Source organism: Manacus candei, unplaced genomic scaffold (assembly GCF_025592945.1).
Source record: "Manacus candei isolate 608988 ecotype Guabito, Panama unplaced genomic scaffold, ASM2559294v1 h1tg000056l, whole genome shotgun sequence".
NCBI classification, from domain to species: Eukaryota; Metazoa; Chordata; class Aves; order Passeriformes; family Pipridae; genus Manacus; species Manacus candei.
The window spans coordinates 1,210,446-1,227,618 of NW_026138104.1; the positions used below are offsets into that span (position 1 = coordinate 1,210,446).

At 39.1% G+C, this 17,173-nt stretch overlaps 1 protein-coding gene across 4 annotated transcripts in view; it reads left to right on the forward strand.

Moving 5' to 3' along the window:
* The window catches only part of CDK6 (cyclin dependent kinase 6), a 166,621-nt gene extending 151,260 nt beyond the window's left edge, over positions 1-15,361 (forward strand). For all 4 annotated transcript variants that reach the window (XM_051802194.1, XM_051802192.1, XM_051802196.1 and 1 more), the window contains exons 6-8: positions 5,066-5,116; positions 9,051-9,186; positions 10,807-15,361. In XM_051802194.1, coding sequence (XP_051658154.1) covers positions 5,066-5,116; positions 9,051-9,186; positions 10,807-10,953 — 334 coding nt within the window. In that variant the 3' untranslated portion in view covers positions 10,954-15,361. The remainder of the gene's footprint in view (positions 1-5,065; positions 5,117-9,050; positions 9,187-10,806) is intronic.
* Positions 15,362-17,173: the final 1,812 nt, after the last annotated feature.

Sequence of the window (17,173 nt, forward strand, 5' to 3'; positions counted from 1 at the left end):
CCCTGTGGATAGCCCTTTCATCCATTGGAATATTTCCCTCTCCTGAGGTGCACATACACACAGATTTTAGGAGTTCTTTGAAGCCAGAAAACAAGACTCAAATCTTCTGCCACAGGATACAAATGCAGTTCCATGCCTTTCCTGAGGGAAAAAAGAAGGAATACTACAAAATCAGACTCTCAGAGTTTAACCGGTCTTACACAGATTAGGATCACAGAGAGGAGAACATATCCCCAAGTCAGGACTTCTGGATCAAGCTTGAGTAAATAAACCTCAGGGAGTGAGTGGGTGAATGAGTCAACTGAAAGATACCAAGAACAAAGGTGAAATTTTACTCTTCTGTGACTGCTGAGTATACTCCCAGTTCAAAGGTGGGAGAGCTGTCCACCTTTAAGAATAGAATTTTTTAAAAAATCATCCTGAGGTGGAAGGTTTTATGTGTACTGGACTTGCAGAGCTGGCAAGTCATTACTAAAGAGTGACTAGTGCCAAAATGTGGGATGAGATCTTCATACAGCTTCTGATTAAGTGGATCTATTTCCCTAATCACCTGCCCAATATTCCAGTTGAGCCGCCAGCCAAAATCCATGAGGCAAATTTCATTATGTTTGTGATGCCTAACCTGGAGTTGGCATCCTGTTGTAGTCATGATGGTGGGATGGATAGGAGGCTGAAAGATGAATTAATAACACTTAATTATGATGAAATATCGAAGTATGTTGGAAGGTCACCTTGTGTTATATAATTATATATTCATAAGAATTTAAATTCTTGCTTCAGCCCTTAGTGAATCTGAGACAGCAGCAACGATGGGAAAAACCTCCCTTAAAAATCCGAAGAATCATACTTGTTTTGGCATGACACTGCCTAGGGTGATCTGCTAACAAGGCGGACTTTGCCAAGCTTTCACATTAATGCAAGGTTCAGCATACATTTTAAAACATTAAATCAGCTTTCCATTTGCATGGATATGATTATTTGAATACGTAGATTGTATTAGTTTAAAAGGCTCCAATATTCTAATACTCGAGCCAAAATTAAATACTCAAAGTAAGCGTATGTTAATTTCAAGCAGTAGTTCAAAAAAACGTCAAAAGTTGTCATATTGCTTGACTTTGGAAGATACAGAATGTGTCTGCTGCCACAAACAAAACTAGAATTGTAGCTACTGAATGTTTCAAGAATCAGAATCAGATCTTAGGGCAGAAGTAGATGCTCATGTCTGAGTGAGTTCATCATCATCATGGCTGGGCTTTGGGAATGAAGATTTGGGAAGGGCTCTACCCACGTTTGTTACAAGCGCGTTGGTGGCTAAAAAGGCCAATACGAGACAGGCATGTCTGGTTGCAAAATGCACAGCAGAAAGACTCCTTAGGTGGTATATTCTCCAAGGCACGATTCTTTCTGCGTTGTCTTTTCTCCTCAAGAGTGATCCTGCGTGTGTTCTCAAAAGCATCAGCAGCGTTATAGATGGTGTGTCTCCAGACCTCTCGATTGGAGGCCAGAGTAGACCAGTTATGTTGATCAGTATGGCCAAGGTTGAGGTGTTGTTTCAGGGAGTCCTTGTATCTTCTCTTTGGGGCTCCTCTCTTGTGGCAACCAGTGGCAAGTTCACCATAGAGCAAGATCTTAGGGAGGCAGTGGTCCTTCATCCTGGAGACGTGCCCTGCCCAACGCAGCTGTGTTCTCATCAACATGGCCTCAATACTTGTGACTGCTGCTTGTTCTAGAACAGATATATTAGTGACATAATCTGACCAGTGAATGTTTAGGATTGTATGGAGACAGTGTTGATGGAAGTGTTTTACGAGTCACAGGTGGTGGCGGTACATGACCCATGATTCAGATCCGTATAAGAGAGTAGACAGCACTATGGCTCTGTAAACACTGATCTTGGTACTTTTCTTCAAGTGTTTATTTCGCGAAACTCTTTTATGAGGCTTTCTGAAGGCACTGTATGCCTTTGCTAACCTGTTGTCTATCTCTCCATCAATCTTACCATCCGAGGAGATGAGGCTACCCAGGTAATTAAACTGCTGAACTGATTTGAGCTCTGATTTGCCAATGGTGATGTGGGGATGATGGAAGACTTCCTGAGGTGCCGGTTGATAGAGAACCTCTGTCTTCTTTAAGCTGACTTCCAGCCCAAAGAGCTCAGCAGTGTCTGCAAAGCAGGATGTTAAACGCTGCAGAGCTGCTTCTGTGTGTGCAACAAGGGGGGCATCATCAGCATAAAGCAGCTCCTGGACAAGATGTTTTAAGGTCTTGGTGTGGGCCTTCAGTCGCCTTAGGTTGAAAAGGCTTCCGTCAGTACGGTATCGAATGTAGATATCGTCCTGATCATCGAGGTCTGACGTGGCCCTTTGGAGCATCATGCTGAAAAAGACTGTGAATAGGGTTGGTGCAAGAATGCAGCCTTGTTTCACACCATTAGTTATTAGAAAGGGCTCAGAAAGTGCATTACCATATCTGACTTGGCCATGCTGATCCTCATGGAGTGAGATGATCATTTTAAGGAACTTGGGGGGACATCCTAAATGTTCCAAAATCTGTCATAGACCTTTTCTGCTCACAGTATCAAAAGCCTTGGTGAGGTCAACAAAGGTTACATAAAGACCTTTGTTCTGTTCCCTACACTTCTCTTGCAGTTGTCTGAGGACAAATACCATGTCTGTAGTACACCTGATGGCTCTGAAACCACACTGACTTTCAGGTAGAATTCCTTCTGCTATAGTGGGTATTAGTCTGTTCATTAGTATTCTTGCCAGGATTTTGCCGGCAATGGAGAGCAGAGTAATACCATGGTAATTTGAGCAGTCTGATTTGATTCCTTTCTTCTTATACAAAGTGATGATGACTGCATCACAAAGGTCAGATGGTAGTTCACCTAGTTCCCAACAGCGCACCACAGACTCGTGAAATTTAGCATGGAGTGCAAGGCCCCCATGTTTCCAGACTTCGGGTGGAATTCCATCAACCCCAGCTGCCTTGCCAATTTTCACCTGCTGAATGGCTTTGAGGGTTTCTTCTAAAGTGGGGGCAGTATCTATTTCATACTTCACTGGTTGTCGTGTGATGGACTGAATTGCTGAGTGAGCTAAGCTTTGGGTTTTTGTAGAAGACAGTATTGCTGTATACCTTAAGGCTTAAAAAGATACAGAAATCCCAAAATATGAGTTGCAATGGTCTTGTCAAAGTGGCTGCACTTAGGGAATATAATGTGTATCTGGGAAGCAAAGCATCTGTTATTTATAGTTTATTCAGAATCAAAATAAATAAAGCCCTTTATGGACAAGTAATGGGCTACCACATTTTACCCCATTGGATCAAATCTCATGTCATGCAGTTTCAAATCAGACTTGATGAAATTGTTCTCTCAATGTCCCTGCAAAAAGAGTTTGGAGTATAAGTTGATACAACGTGACCTGAATGGCAGCAAACATGAATGAGACAAAATGCATAATTACTTCATCAAAGCTGGTCAGCATGTCTGCCAGTTACTGCTTTTTCTTGGTGGCACAGATTTCTGAAGAGATTATTATGTCTAATTAAGAAATGTCGCAGTGCTCTGTGTCTGCTTACTGTATTTGGTATGGACTCACAAGACAGGCAGTGGAGTTCTATTGTCTACATGAGTGTAAAGGTGTAAAGTGCCATTTTTCAGTAATAACTCCTGGTTAGCAAAAGGAGGTCGAGATCATACACCTGCTCCTGCATATGGTCAATGAGAGGGGAAGGACTGTAGTTGACTACTCCTTGTTCTACCAGTGTAAATGGGAGAGGTCTTTCTTCTCCTCTGAAAAGCAACGTGAAATTTTGTCTTTGGCTATCAGTGGTGTAAAGGTCCTGTATTAAACAGAAAAGGAGTACGTCGAGAGGGGCAGGAGAATGGATGTTTTGCCATAACCAAAGTCTGCCAGTGAAAGCATGGGAATAAACATAGTTTGTCAAGTCACTATGTCTCAGTCGAACAGCTTTAGCAACTGTAACCATGAGTTTACAGCATGCACTGTACTTGGAGAGCTGTGCTCCCAAAGAAAGAGGCAGCCTGGCTATCAGTCGACCCAAGTTACTATCTCAGTTTGCAGTTAGCCTTAATTGTGTTTCTTGGAGTAATCTACCATTTGTTGAACCAAAATGGTATGCAACATCTGTGGCCTGATCTTCACAGATGCCCTCATTCTTGGCCAGATCTTTAATCATCTGTCAGCAAAATGTTGGAATATCTTGGGAGTTTCAACATAAAATTGCACTGTTGTTCACAACTTACTAAATTCAACAAAGGTGGTAATACTGCTATAGTAATCAGGATTTCATATTTTCCTTAGGCACTATGGGGTGATAGTATTTTATACATGATGAGTGAAAATATTTTAAATTGCACTTTGAAAGGAAAAAGTGTGTACCACTCTCTAAAAGTATTTTTAGTCACTGTTTTTCTGAAAGCCTTTGGACATTCAGCCTAATAATTTGTTTTTTCCTGAACATATCTTTATTTATGCAGCAGAAGTATTCCTCTACTTCAAGGTAAATTCTGTACCGTTTCACACCCCATTCTTTACAGACCTTCATGAATCCATTGTCATTTATTTGACCCTTTAAATGTAGGAGCACATTTCCAATATACGGTATGCAAGAAATTTAATTTTGAATGTGTATTCATAATAATTAATCTCTAATTTTATTATGGTTTGTTAAATTGCATGACATTCACTCCGTTTTTGTCTTAGCAGCTATACGTTCTTTATAGAAAGCTGTTTTGTTAATGATATCATTTATAGGATAGTATTAGTTGAGAGAAGGTTATTTCATTCACGCTAAAGGACATAATTAAATTTAAAAGGTAGTTTATTCAAAAATATGTGTCATCTGTCCCCTTTGGCTGTCAGTTTTCGTAGAAACTTGAAAGGTACATTCACAGACTGGATAAAACATGGAAGCAGAAGAAGTGAAGTCTCAAAAAAATAACTCTCTTTCACCCTACTTTGGCAACTGTCAATGACAAGTATAAATTCACATTAATTAAAGCAAGTCACATACTAAAATAATTTTTTTATTCTTTCAGACCACTCTTCCGTGGAAATTCAGATGTTGATCAGCTAGGAAAAATCTTTGAGTAAGTGATAACTAGTTGCATTATGTCAATATCTGTTTAACATTGAAACCCTGTGAAATTTCTTTGCCGTGTTCTTATGCAATAATGTGACTAAAACAAAGTATTCCTAAAACATATTTCCTATTGCTGCCATAGGCAACATGATATTTCCGTATATTCTGTGTCAGAGTGGGAGGAGGAAGCAACATGGAATATAGTTATGCAAAACTAACAGCCATCATCAGGAAGTTATGTGACTTCTGTTTGGGGCTTTTTAAGTCTCTTAAACATATTGTGCATGTACCATTCATACATATTCCCAAACGTTTAAGTCCAGGAGATTTTCTTTATATAAACAAACATGGAGGTTTCATTTTTCAGTTATTTCTTTGTGCATTTCAGAAAACAACCTTAAAACTGTTATTAACCTGAAATCTCTAAGATAATAACCAACAGCATTTTTGCAGAAAAGACTTCTGTAAATAAAATACTATATTAGTTTTTAAAATCTGCTGTGTAGCCTGTTAACAGTCTATATTGTGGTCAGGAAGGTAACTGTGAGAACGGAAGGAATATCACCATTTTAACATATGCTTTGTCAGAGAGGAATTGGCTTTATTTTAAAACCATTTTACATTTCTAGGAGTTTGTGTTTCTCTTTTTCAGATATATCCAATACAATAAAGAAATGGGTAGACTTTAAACTCTCTGACATAGAATAATTCTCTTCCAAAATTAAATTCTTGGTATTACCAATATGATTTAAGTAGGATTATATTACTATTTTTCTAAAAGGTCTTCAGAGTAAGAAACATTTCTGTATTTTAAGAGCCATGTAAATTTAAGATCCGATGTATGTAGCATGTAGTTAGGAAACCAAAGCCACATAGGGCTGATACCAATCCAGAGAATGAATGCCTGTTTGCCTCTGCACCTCTGTCTTCCTTTTCTGTATGGAAAAGGCTGCAGGGATCCAAGAATCTGAATGAAATAAGAAATAGATAGCACAAAATGAGAGAGTGAGAGAGTGGGAGAGAGAGAGAAGTATTATTCTGAAAGATTATTATCTTGAAGATATTCCAAAGAGAAGATAGTAAAATTTCTAAGAAAAGCTTAAACGGAACAAATAATTAATTTCTTTGTTTAACCATTTTTCCAGTTCTCAAATCATAACAGATCTGTTTCTAAGCACTTTCATTATTTAATATGGGGTTCCTAAATTGCAGGTCTTGATTTCACACAGTTGACTTCCCTTTCCTGCATACCATACCAGTGTATGTGACTCACTTGTGTGGTTAATTTGTCATGCGCTGAATAGCTCTTCCTGCCCAATCCAGAAAAATCAGTCCTTAAAGTTCACTTTTTCTTCTTCTGCCAAAGCTACTCCTTTAGTCCTACATTGTTCTGCTTTATTAAATGAAGACAGCTTCTTGATGCGTACAACATATTTTATAATTAAAAAAGACATAGCTGTGATTTTTTTGAAGGATTTTGATTAATTCGTGACATGTAAGGGGAAATTGAAAATTAACTGGGCTAAGGATTAATACATAGCTGCTAATGGCAGCCTCCAACAGGCATCTTTCCATCCCTAGGGGCCGAGATTACCTGTGCAGAAAAGAATTCACCAAGAAAAGAAAATGCCATGCTAAATTTAGAAGAAGTTCCTTCTTGCACATCTACTTAAAGCAAAAGTTTGGGTTTGCTTCTTTTGTGCAGTTCTTAAATAGTTCAGAAGTTTCTGTCTTGGATTCTGAGGGGTAATGCCAGATAGTGTTTATTTTGTGTTTCCACAGCTGGAGAACCCCCTACAGTTAGGCACCCTCTTGTAGGAGGGTTGTTCCTTTTTACAGTAGTGACTCATTCTGCAGATTAATTTGGACAGAAAGTAGTTTCGGGATTTTCCTGCAATCTGGACTGATGCATTCTTTCAGATAATGAGGCTGTGGTCTGCCTTAGCTTTGCATGTGCATTCTGATTTTTGTCAGGTAGAATTCCACTGAGTGTGAGAGTAAATCCCTCGCACATGGCCCAAAACATTTTCCTGCTTTTCCAGGACACTGTCAGCATGTGGCATATCCTCATAGATTTCAGGCTAAATGCTGCAATGGTTTGAACAGACTTGTCTCCCATTGTGATCAATGGGAGTGGAAAGTACTCAGCATTTCTCAAGAACAGGCCTGAACCTTTGGCAATAGGTGAAACTCATCCAAGATACTCCAAATTTAGTCACTGAAATGGTAGTGCTACCAGACCAGAGTTAAAGCATCTGTTCAGACGTTCATTATTAAGAGTTTTGAGTACTACGTGAGTGTGTAACTAAAGATGTCTCTCCTTTCAACTCTCCCTGTTTGACAGGTTGCCTCCTGGTTTCTTATCATTAGCTTTGCCTGTGCCCGTGCTTATGCTGCCCTGTTCATGCTCTGTCATGCGACTGTTAAAAGAAATGGGACTAACCAAACACATTTGAATTACAGGTTAAATCTCATTGTTATTTAAAATACTTAACTCCCCCATTTTCCTAAGATGCTATTTGTATTATATTTAATATGGGTCCAGATCCTCAAACAGCCAATCCTTTAATTACCGTGGCCAAGGGGGTTGCCCCATGCCCACACCGTACCTGATGATAGAAGTCAAATTCAGTTTTTCACACAGATTTAACTTGGCATTTCCCAAAAGCTGTGATATGTTCAGATATAGTAAAATTTAATTGTCCTGAGATTGAAAGTGTAATTGCTTTGCCCTTCCAGCCATGCTGTTATTTTGAGGACATACTAATTTTCAGAGGTATTTTAGGTGAGCCAGATCCATGTAGGTAGAGGTGGGGTAATTCCACTTGCTGAGGTAACCTATGATTTACTTCAGTGTGTTTGGCCCATGGCCTCACCCAGTCTAATGACAACCTCAGTAAGAAGGAAGGTCAATGCTGCTCCCTAGTGGCAATGGGCTTTGTGCAGACCCAAGTATTCAGTGACGTTATTTTTGTGTCCTTTCTTGTCTTACCCTCAAGTATTCTATGACATTATTTTTATGTCCTTTCTTATCTTACCCTGTCAGCACTCCCATTAAAAATCTCGATTTTTACAGGCTATAAAAATGTATTTTTCCTGAAATCTGACAAGTAATATATGATCTTTTCCAGAATATTCATCAGAAACTGTTGTTTCAATCCCACAAATACTAGCACAAGACTAAAATATGAAATGTATGAGGCATAATCCATTATCGGAGGTTTACCTACTACTGCATTTTTTGGGATTTTAGACCTCAACCTTATTATTTAATAGTTAAAAATATCTTCTATAATTTAAAGAATAAGTAAATTATTAAAAGAAATTAAAATATTTTATTAAAGAGAAAATTAAATACAATTGAAAGCAAAAACACAAGGACGCTCAAGTGCCTTGCCACTTCTAAATTGAGACTTTGAAAAATGTATTGTGAAGCAAATAAATTGTTTAAATTTGGGCAACAATTACTGCACATAGCTTTGAAGCATTATGAAACATCCCTTTTATTGCCTTACCCTCATCTTGACCCACACTCTTCTCTCAGTCCCTGTTCTTGTGAATAAAGATCCTTGCATGCAATTCCCCTTTGAAATTTACTGCTTTTAATAATTCTATGTTGCACATGGGACATATGTTGCACCATCCAGTCAAGAGCTGAGCAACTTTCTTCCAAAGCACTGAGCCATTTTTTCAACAAAAGACTCAGAAAATTGAGACCTAGGCCAGAGAATTGTGCTGGCGACAAAATGGTTTCTGCCAAGCACACTGAGGACCTACACTCATCAGCTTCTATTCACAGAGATCGGTGCACTACTCTATAATTTAATATTTAAGCTCATTTAAACCAAAATATTCTAAAGTAAACTGCCACTCAGTATAATCAATATGAAGGGGAAGCTGCTTAAATATTCAGATCTAACATAATGTTTTTTATTTCACAGTGTAATTGGACTCCCAGAAGAAGAGGACTGGCCTAATGATGTTGCCCTTCCAAGAAATGCTTTTACTTCCAGACCTGCACAACCTATTGAAAAATTTGTACCAGATATTGATGAACTAGGCAAAGACTTGCTTCTTGTGAGTTCCTGTTTGTTGTTCCCCCAGTCGCGTGACTGATAGTTGCCACTGTGCATGCAACATGCCAAGAAACACTTAAGTGTCCATTTAATGGAGTTATTAAAGGAAAGTTCAAAAGCAGATAGACAAATTCATGTAAATGTGTGAAAAAACAGCAAAAGACACTGCCTTTGGCTCATGAGGCCAGAGCTGAGAATAGTTAGAGATTAGGAAACTGAGTCAGGGAAGTACCTGTTTGATCTGTCTTTAGACCTTATCATTAGTTCCTCATTACTGACCAGTGCAGTGCCACTTATTCAGACATTCTAATTGTATAGGCCTGAAGTGAGTATAAAAATAGATCTACCATTTTTGGTGGTATACTGGATCCAGAATAAATCAGGAGATAGGCATGCCTTCCATCGAGTGCTGAAAACTTTAGGCTTAGAATTCATCAGTTGTTGCCTCTTACAAATGGCAAGACTGAACAGAATCAATCAAACTGGGCTGGTACAGCTATTCCTATCATTTGTATAGATACATTAGAAACCCCAGTCCTTGAGTTCAATCTTCAAGTGGAATATAGGGAGTAACCTTGCCTCAGTTTGCCTCTTACTGTGCTTGTTGAAATCGAGTTAAATTTGTTCTCTAGAAGTCTTTAAAAGATCTTGATTCATATGGGCTAGGTAGACTGGGCTCAGTGCAATTCTTCAAAGACTTGGTGCATCCCTTCAGGAACGACTGTCTGTCGCCAATGTTATCTCAACAGCAAATCGTCCTCCATTGTCCTTATGACCGCAGCTCCCAGCTGCAGAAAGCTGAACTACATCTAGACACTTGAAATAACAAGGGAGAAACACATCTGTTGTGCTTGCAGACAGCCTGCAAGTGGAAGCTAGACATGGGACAAGAATTAGATTCTGGGAACCACAGGGTATAATATATGGCAGAGAGCTCAGTGAATGTGAGGCATGATGGGAGGGAAGGAAGAAGAAGACAAATATCTATGCCTGGAAGGTGAGGTGGGAAGGGAATCTGTTCATGTTAGGCAAAGAGATGATAACTGGGAGCCACAGATAAAAGGGGAGAGTAGGATTGGAAATCACTGAATTATATTTCAGAAGTTAAATGATAGAAGTTATGGTACAAGAAAAGAAAGGAGTAGGAAGTGGTTAGACAAGTAAGAAGAATAGTATTTGGAGGTGAATGAAGGAAGAGTGAAGAACAAGGTATAAAACGCAGGGCTGCAAGAGAGATTTCAGAGCTAGCTGGACAAAGGCTGGGATACAGATCTGGGAAGAAGACCATCAAAGCGCAGCTAGAAAGAAAAGAGAGACACTGAGCACAGAACATTGGCATGTCCTGTGCATGTGAATTCGAGAAAACCTACATTCTGGGATTTCCTAAACTATGAACACTTGAATTTCCTAGCATGTAATTTTCTTCTAGTTTAGGGGATGCCATGTTCTTATACTGTGACCCCACTGTTTTAATATGATGGTCATCATGCACCACCTACAGAGACCCTATTGTGTCTCATACTGATCATAAACTGAAGGTGCTATGCATAATGTATGTATGCAATGATAGCACTGTTAACTGTACATTTTAGTTAAAACCAACTTCTTTTCATACTTTCAGAAATGCTTAGCATTCAATCCAGCCAAGAGAATATCTGCCTGTGTTGCCCTCTCTCACCCGTATTTCCATGATCTGGAGAAATTCAAGGAGAATCTGGACTGTCACATGTCATCCAGCCAAAACTCCAGTGAGGTGAATGCATCATAAGTGCTGACTGAAGATGAACCATAAATGAACAAGACATGTAGCTGACAAGGCCACTGTCCCATACAAACCACATAGCTGTTCTAGCGAAGATCATTATTTGGAGGTTTTATGCACTTATCTTTTATTTTGGGATTGTGATGTGCTTATCCATGGAAATCAATCTAGTTTACCTTTATCAGAGCAATGCAAGGGCCAGGGCTTTGGCCTGCTCCCATTGTAGCTTTATGTTTGTTTTGTTTTTGTCTTGTTTATCTACCTGGGAAAACTCCAGACGAAGAGAAGCTGCTGACTGGTTTTGCCGCCGTTTTATTCTTCTAATATTGAATGCTGCCAGTGTGGAGTTTGATGATCAAGTCACTGCCAAAACATGATGCAATCTCTCTCTCTCTCTAGCTGCTGAAGCATGATGTGGTACTTTTTTATTATTATTTTTGATCTCTTACAGTGATACAGAATGGCATTGAAATATCAGATCTCTACAACCTGCAGTTAACTGATACGTGTTAATACATCCAGCTACTGTTCATTCATAGCATATATGCAGGTGCTTCCCCACTTGAAAACCTGGATGAATTATTTTATTGTTTCATTGCTCTATGAATATAACAGTGATGATGGTGATCATAAAAAATGTACCAACTTTTAGGTTTTTTCATGCACAAGCAAGTTATTGTCTAGCTGTGTTTGTGTGCACATTTCAAAAAACTGTCTTGTTCTTAAAAACTCCTTCAGTTTCCAAATGGCTGGTTTGTGTTGAAATGCAGGCACATTCTAGCCCATCATCTAACCCATCATTTTCCCCTGGAAACAGCTGCAAGTATATTTTCCTTATCTCATTCGAAATTTTTTGATATGCAGCTCAAAGACATGAGCAGAGCCAATGAAAATCAATACAGATTTTCACCTTCAACCTGTTCTGATTAGCAGCCAAAAAGGAAAAAAGAAAAATATTTCTGGTTCAGAAGCAGAGAATCCTATACCTGTAATAAGCACAGATAAGTATTTGTGCTGCTGTATGCTGTATACTGCGCTGCCTTACCTGCAACACCCTCCCATGCATCACAAGTGCATAACATTACTGTCTCAAAATCCCTCAGATGTCACTTATTAAACAGACTTGTTTTCTATGCAGAAATGTATGACCTTCTCTCCTAAACCACCATGTGGGTATACTGGCACATGCCTCTCCACTAGGGTTAATGTGCTATTATTGAATGTCAAAATAAGTAAGCAATTCACATCTTTATAGCAGTTATTTTAAATATTACATGAGAATTTTATATTTAGTATTTTTACCTTAACTAAAATATATTTTCAGTATTCTGAAAGGAAACTTTTATTTTTTTAATACTGTACTGGGGAAAATTAAATATTTTAAATCCATTAAAGCTGTTCCCTAGCAGTAATTTAGTGCATTTACCTGGATATGACTTGGGGGAAAATATTGGTCCAACAAGTATAACTGATGCTAAGTGAGGCAGCCAGCTTTGCTTACTTCTGTGACAGTCCCTTAGGCTTCTCTCTTCCTCATTTCTATTTGATCTTGTCTAGGTAGTGAAACAGCATTATATCCTCATCGACAGCATGCTTGGCAGAAGCAGGTCCTTAGCAGTGAGTTGAGCAATATAATTTTTCTAGTTGCGACAGAGGAACTTGTAGCCTTCTCCCTGGCAAGTCTCTCTTGTGATAGACTGACTGATGTGGCAAACTTCTCTGTTAACTCTGTTTCAGGTATCTGCACTGTCTGGGACATGGTCCACTACCAGGATCGTGAGTGGATCTTACCTGTCTCTTGGATAAAGCTTTTTGTTACTGTTAGACACATAAGTATGTGATATGGGGTTATATTAGGTCTGCTTTAGAGAAAACAGATTTTAAAAGGACCACTTGCATACTTGCATGCAGTGGCCTGTGCTTTTCTTCATGCCCAGAATGAGCCTATGCAAAACTTACCAGCATGAACAGGCAAGTTGCAAATTAGGCCTGGCAAGAGCATGCACAAGGCATCTGCACACAGAGATAGCACAGATGCATAACACAAGAATTTTGGAAGCTCTGTGAGCAGCCAGTTGAAAGCCAGGGAGTGGTCACAGCAGCTAACCCTCTAATGCTGGCCTTCCCTTTGTCATTCTCTCTGTTCCTACATCCAAGGGGAACTGTAAACCCACTGTACTGGTGTTCTCCCAACTCCACTCCTCCATGGGTCAATGGACCCCAGCGTGACTAATTTTTAGCATTCAAAGAAAAGGATGTGCCAGGATGAAATTTTTGCTAACAATTTTTAAACACTAATTAGAACAACAAACAGAGACAAAATTCAGGAGACTCTTGCGACAGTAGCAAATAGAAAAGTTTTCTACAGAGTTTAGCACTTTCAGAAACATTCCACATTTTACCTTGTGCTGAGTTGTCTATCATACATACCTTATCAGGGCATTCAGCTGGTGTGGCTTCCCAGCAACTGTTCAGGGAACTCTCCCCAGAGCTCTCCACCGACTCATATGGGGTGAAAATGTAGGGGAGAAGACAATATTTTCAAATTAGGCTTAAAACTCTCAGATAGAAATGTACGTCTGTTCCATGTAGGAAGAACTTGTTGTATTAAGCTTAGCAAAGCAAAGGGTAGAAGAGAATATGATTGCTGAATGTAGATACATTATTAGGCTAAAACAAAAAGGAGAGGAGAGAACACTTTAAGCCAAAGGTTAGTGTTGGCCCAAAAACTAATGAAAATGTGGAAATCACAAGAAGTTAACTACTGGAGGAGTATTTCCCAAGCAGTAGTATCAGACAAAGAGCTCAGAGAGCAGCAGAGAAAAACGGAAGTTGGTTTATGGAATCAAAAGCAGAGCTTCTGCAACGTGGTGCTGTATGTTGTCTAATGTAGTAGGATCAGGTTATAAATGAGGTATTCAGGAGAACAGCTTGCAAAGGGCTACATTAATGGTCACATTCTGGAACATCCTTCCAGTGGGAATGGAAGGAACATAAACAAGAAATCTAAGTTCTGTCTTGGCAGGGTTAGGGAAAATATTTCTCTAATAGGGTCCTTATGGTAGCGAGGGCCTGGATTCAAAGGACCAATAATTTTTCAAATTACCTCCTTTTCCAAATCTCTAGGAAGAAATTCCATTTGACATGCCATAGGCTTACTCTTATTCCAGTCTTCCCTGCCAAACTGTGGGGCTTCACTTACACTAGTAAAATGAGAAAGCCTGTTCTCTGGCTGGGCAAAGCACTGTCATTGGCTAAAATCATGCCAGGAGTCGTGTTTGTAATTAAGCAGCACAGACAATTGTGGGACTGTGCTCAAACCCATGCCCTTGCTCTTCTTATTTTACACTGGTATATCTCTAGTATTTTAGTACCTTTACTCATTACTGCTATTATGTGTAGGATGTAGGAATTGTGTATGTGAAAAAGAAAGCGCTGTGATGAAAACTCTTTGTACACCCTTTAAATAAGATTTCAGAGTGCAGTTCTTCTTAGTGATAGCTAAGCCTGTATGTGTTCTACAGGAGTGGTTCAACAGCAGCTAAAAAATAGTGAATAACAAAAGATATATTAAATATAGCTCCTCGAGCACCCACAAGCAGACACTGTGCTCTTCTCAGCAGAGAACAGGGTGTTCTAAGTAAGGAAGGAGCAATTTCTATCTCCCACCACCTTTTTTTTTTTAATCACTACTACATAATTCTGCAGAAAAAAATCAACCAAATAGCCAAGGGAAAAAAAATCATCAAAGCCAGCTAGTTAAGTGCTAATTGCTGCACCATAGAAATCCATATGGAGCAGCCCTTTTCTCTCTTCACCCTGTCCACACAGCCTTCCAGTTCTTTTCCTTCAACTTCCTTATGGAAACAGGTTTCAGTTATGCTCACAAGTGCTATTTCCAACAAGGTTCTTCCAAATTTTCAATAGCTGCGCAGTGTCAATGTCCCCTGTGTCATCCCTATTATCAAGTGTTGCTTCTTTTAGTCCCGCAGTCTAGAACCAGTGATTAGAAAAGAATCTCTTTGTGCACCTCCTTGCTTAGCCTTAGTTTTGCATACACCTGTGTTGCCTTCTGTGTGCCTAGTAAAATTCTAAAAATAGGGTTTGTGCATATTTCTGTGTAGGCTGTGCCCACACTCCAGGTTTTTTTCAGCCTATTAGTCCACATTGGTAAATGTTTGAGTGTCTTTTCCTGTTGTTTCTGTCCTAAAACACAAAAAAATGAGGATGTCATGTTTGCAAAGTAATTGTTGGTTGTTTTGATGAATAAGAAGAAAATATTGTGCCATGCTACTTTTCACAGGTTCACTCACTGTCTTTTGAGAAGTGTGTTTTATAATACATGTTATTCTCTCTGCTGTTAGGTATTAGACCAACTTTAATATGGAAAATAAAGATAAAACGTTTGATTCTGGATGATTGTGGTAGAGCAGATTTTTTTGTTTCCAAAAAAGATCAGACAAAAGATACTGCCTTCTATAAAAACCCAAACAAGCAAACAAAACCAGAAACAAAACCACAAACAGTTGACACTTAGTAAAGATTAAAAAGGAGATTTTAAGGAACTATTGGGAAAATATTGTCAGGACAAGTGAAAAGGAGCATATTTTTAATGTGAAAAATGTAAATGCAAACAATGTGTATTAAATATGCATTGAAACTGATAGTTTTTCACTGACCTTGCAAAGTTGATAGGGTTTTATGGAAAAAAAGCATCCAAATACAAACTTATTCTAACTACCACTTAAATCTTCGTTTGCACTAAAGCAACCTATAGTGTTTTACTGAAAGGAGACGTCATGTTAAACTTGTGATTTATTTTGATGATGTCTCCATGAATACGTTGTAAAGCTCTCAAGCTCACCGTCCATTTTTGAGCAAGTAAAATTTGCATTCACACTATTAGCTTTCTGCACCTTAAGCCCATCCACATGCCAGAAAAGAACACATTTTCTATTGTTTATGTGGATATTCGATCCCAGTGACATGCTCATGTTAAATCCAGCCAAAGACCAGTCTCTGCCACTGAGTGGAAAATGAATTTTCACAGACTGACAGCTTCCTTTGTACAATTACTCCTAAAAAGTTTGTCATGAATATTGAGCAATATGGAGCCCTTCCTCTTATTCACACATACGTCATGTTATGTGAATTCTCAGCCTTTTTTAATAGAAAAGAACACCCAGTTCTTGAATGTTAGGATTAATTTGAGTGGCTAGATGAGGGGGAAAATTATGCAATGCAAAGGTAGGAAAAACGGACAAGAGAGTAGGACCGTTGGCAAGTGAATTTGACTGTATGGAAAGGTTGCATATAAAAGTAGGGGGAAGACTTTTTTCCCACATTTTGTTTCTCATGTCATTTACTTTCATAAACATAAGATGATAAAGCAAGACTCTTGAGTGGGATTTTAGTGCCAGATACTTATTATGCCAACTCAAGTTATGATTTCCAGTGCAATTTTTCAACACAGCAGCAGCTCTGTTTTTTAAATCAGATTTTGTAGAAGCAAGAGCTTTTTCTGGGTAGATACAAAAAAAAAATCTTATGAGAGCAGATTAAGCTGGCCACAGAGACAGCGTCTGTAGTTCAGCTGCAGAAATGGAGAACGTACAGCTCTACTGCAGGAGAGCCACTAACAGTCTATTAATGTGCAATGGTGTGCACTGCCAGCTGACTCCTGCTGCAAACTGCAGCCCAGTTTTGGCAATCCAAAATAGCATGGTTTTGCACACTTGGATTTTGATAAGATTATCCGCATGCAAGTTTTGCTGGATCAGTCCAGGTGGTTCACCATCTTACAGGAGCAGGTCTGAGAGCAGAGCAGGTCTGTCCGAAGCCCAGTGCAAGTAATAATGCAAAGTCATCTGCCGTGGGAAAAGTTTTTGTAGGTTGTACAGCAGGAATGGAACTTTCTGAGCTGCTGTGCCAATCTGAGAGCTAATGTTAACTATTGTTATGCAGCCTCCAAAAACGCAGAATGTGAGACACGTAGCATTTTGCTGTGTTCAGTCTGTGTGTGTGGGTGGCAGGGTAAGTGTTGGCACAGAGTGGCTCATTTTGGTCCTTCCATTAAGCGTGAGCAACTAGGCTTGGCACAGAGACAAATTTCACAGTTACAGGGATGGGAAACCTCTAATTCTACACAGTAGTTCTCTGGCATTTGTTAAATACGTATAGGGACAGATCACCCAACCACTCAAGCTGTCCTTTCCTTATCCCTGAT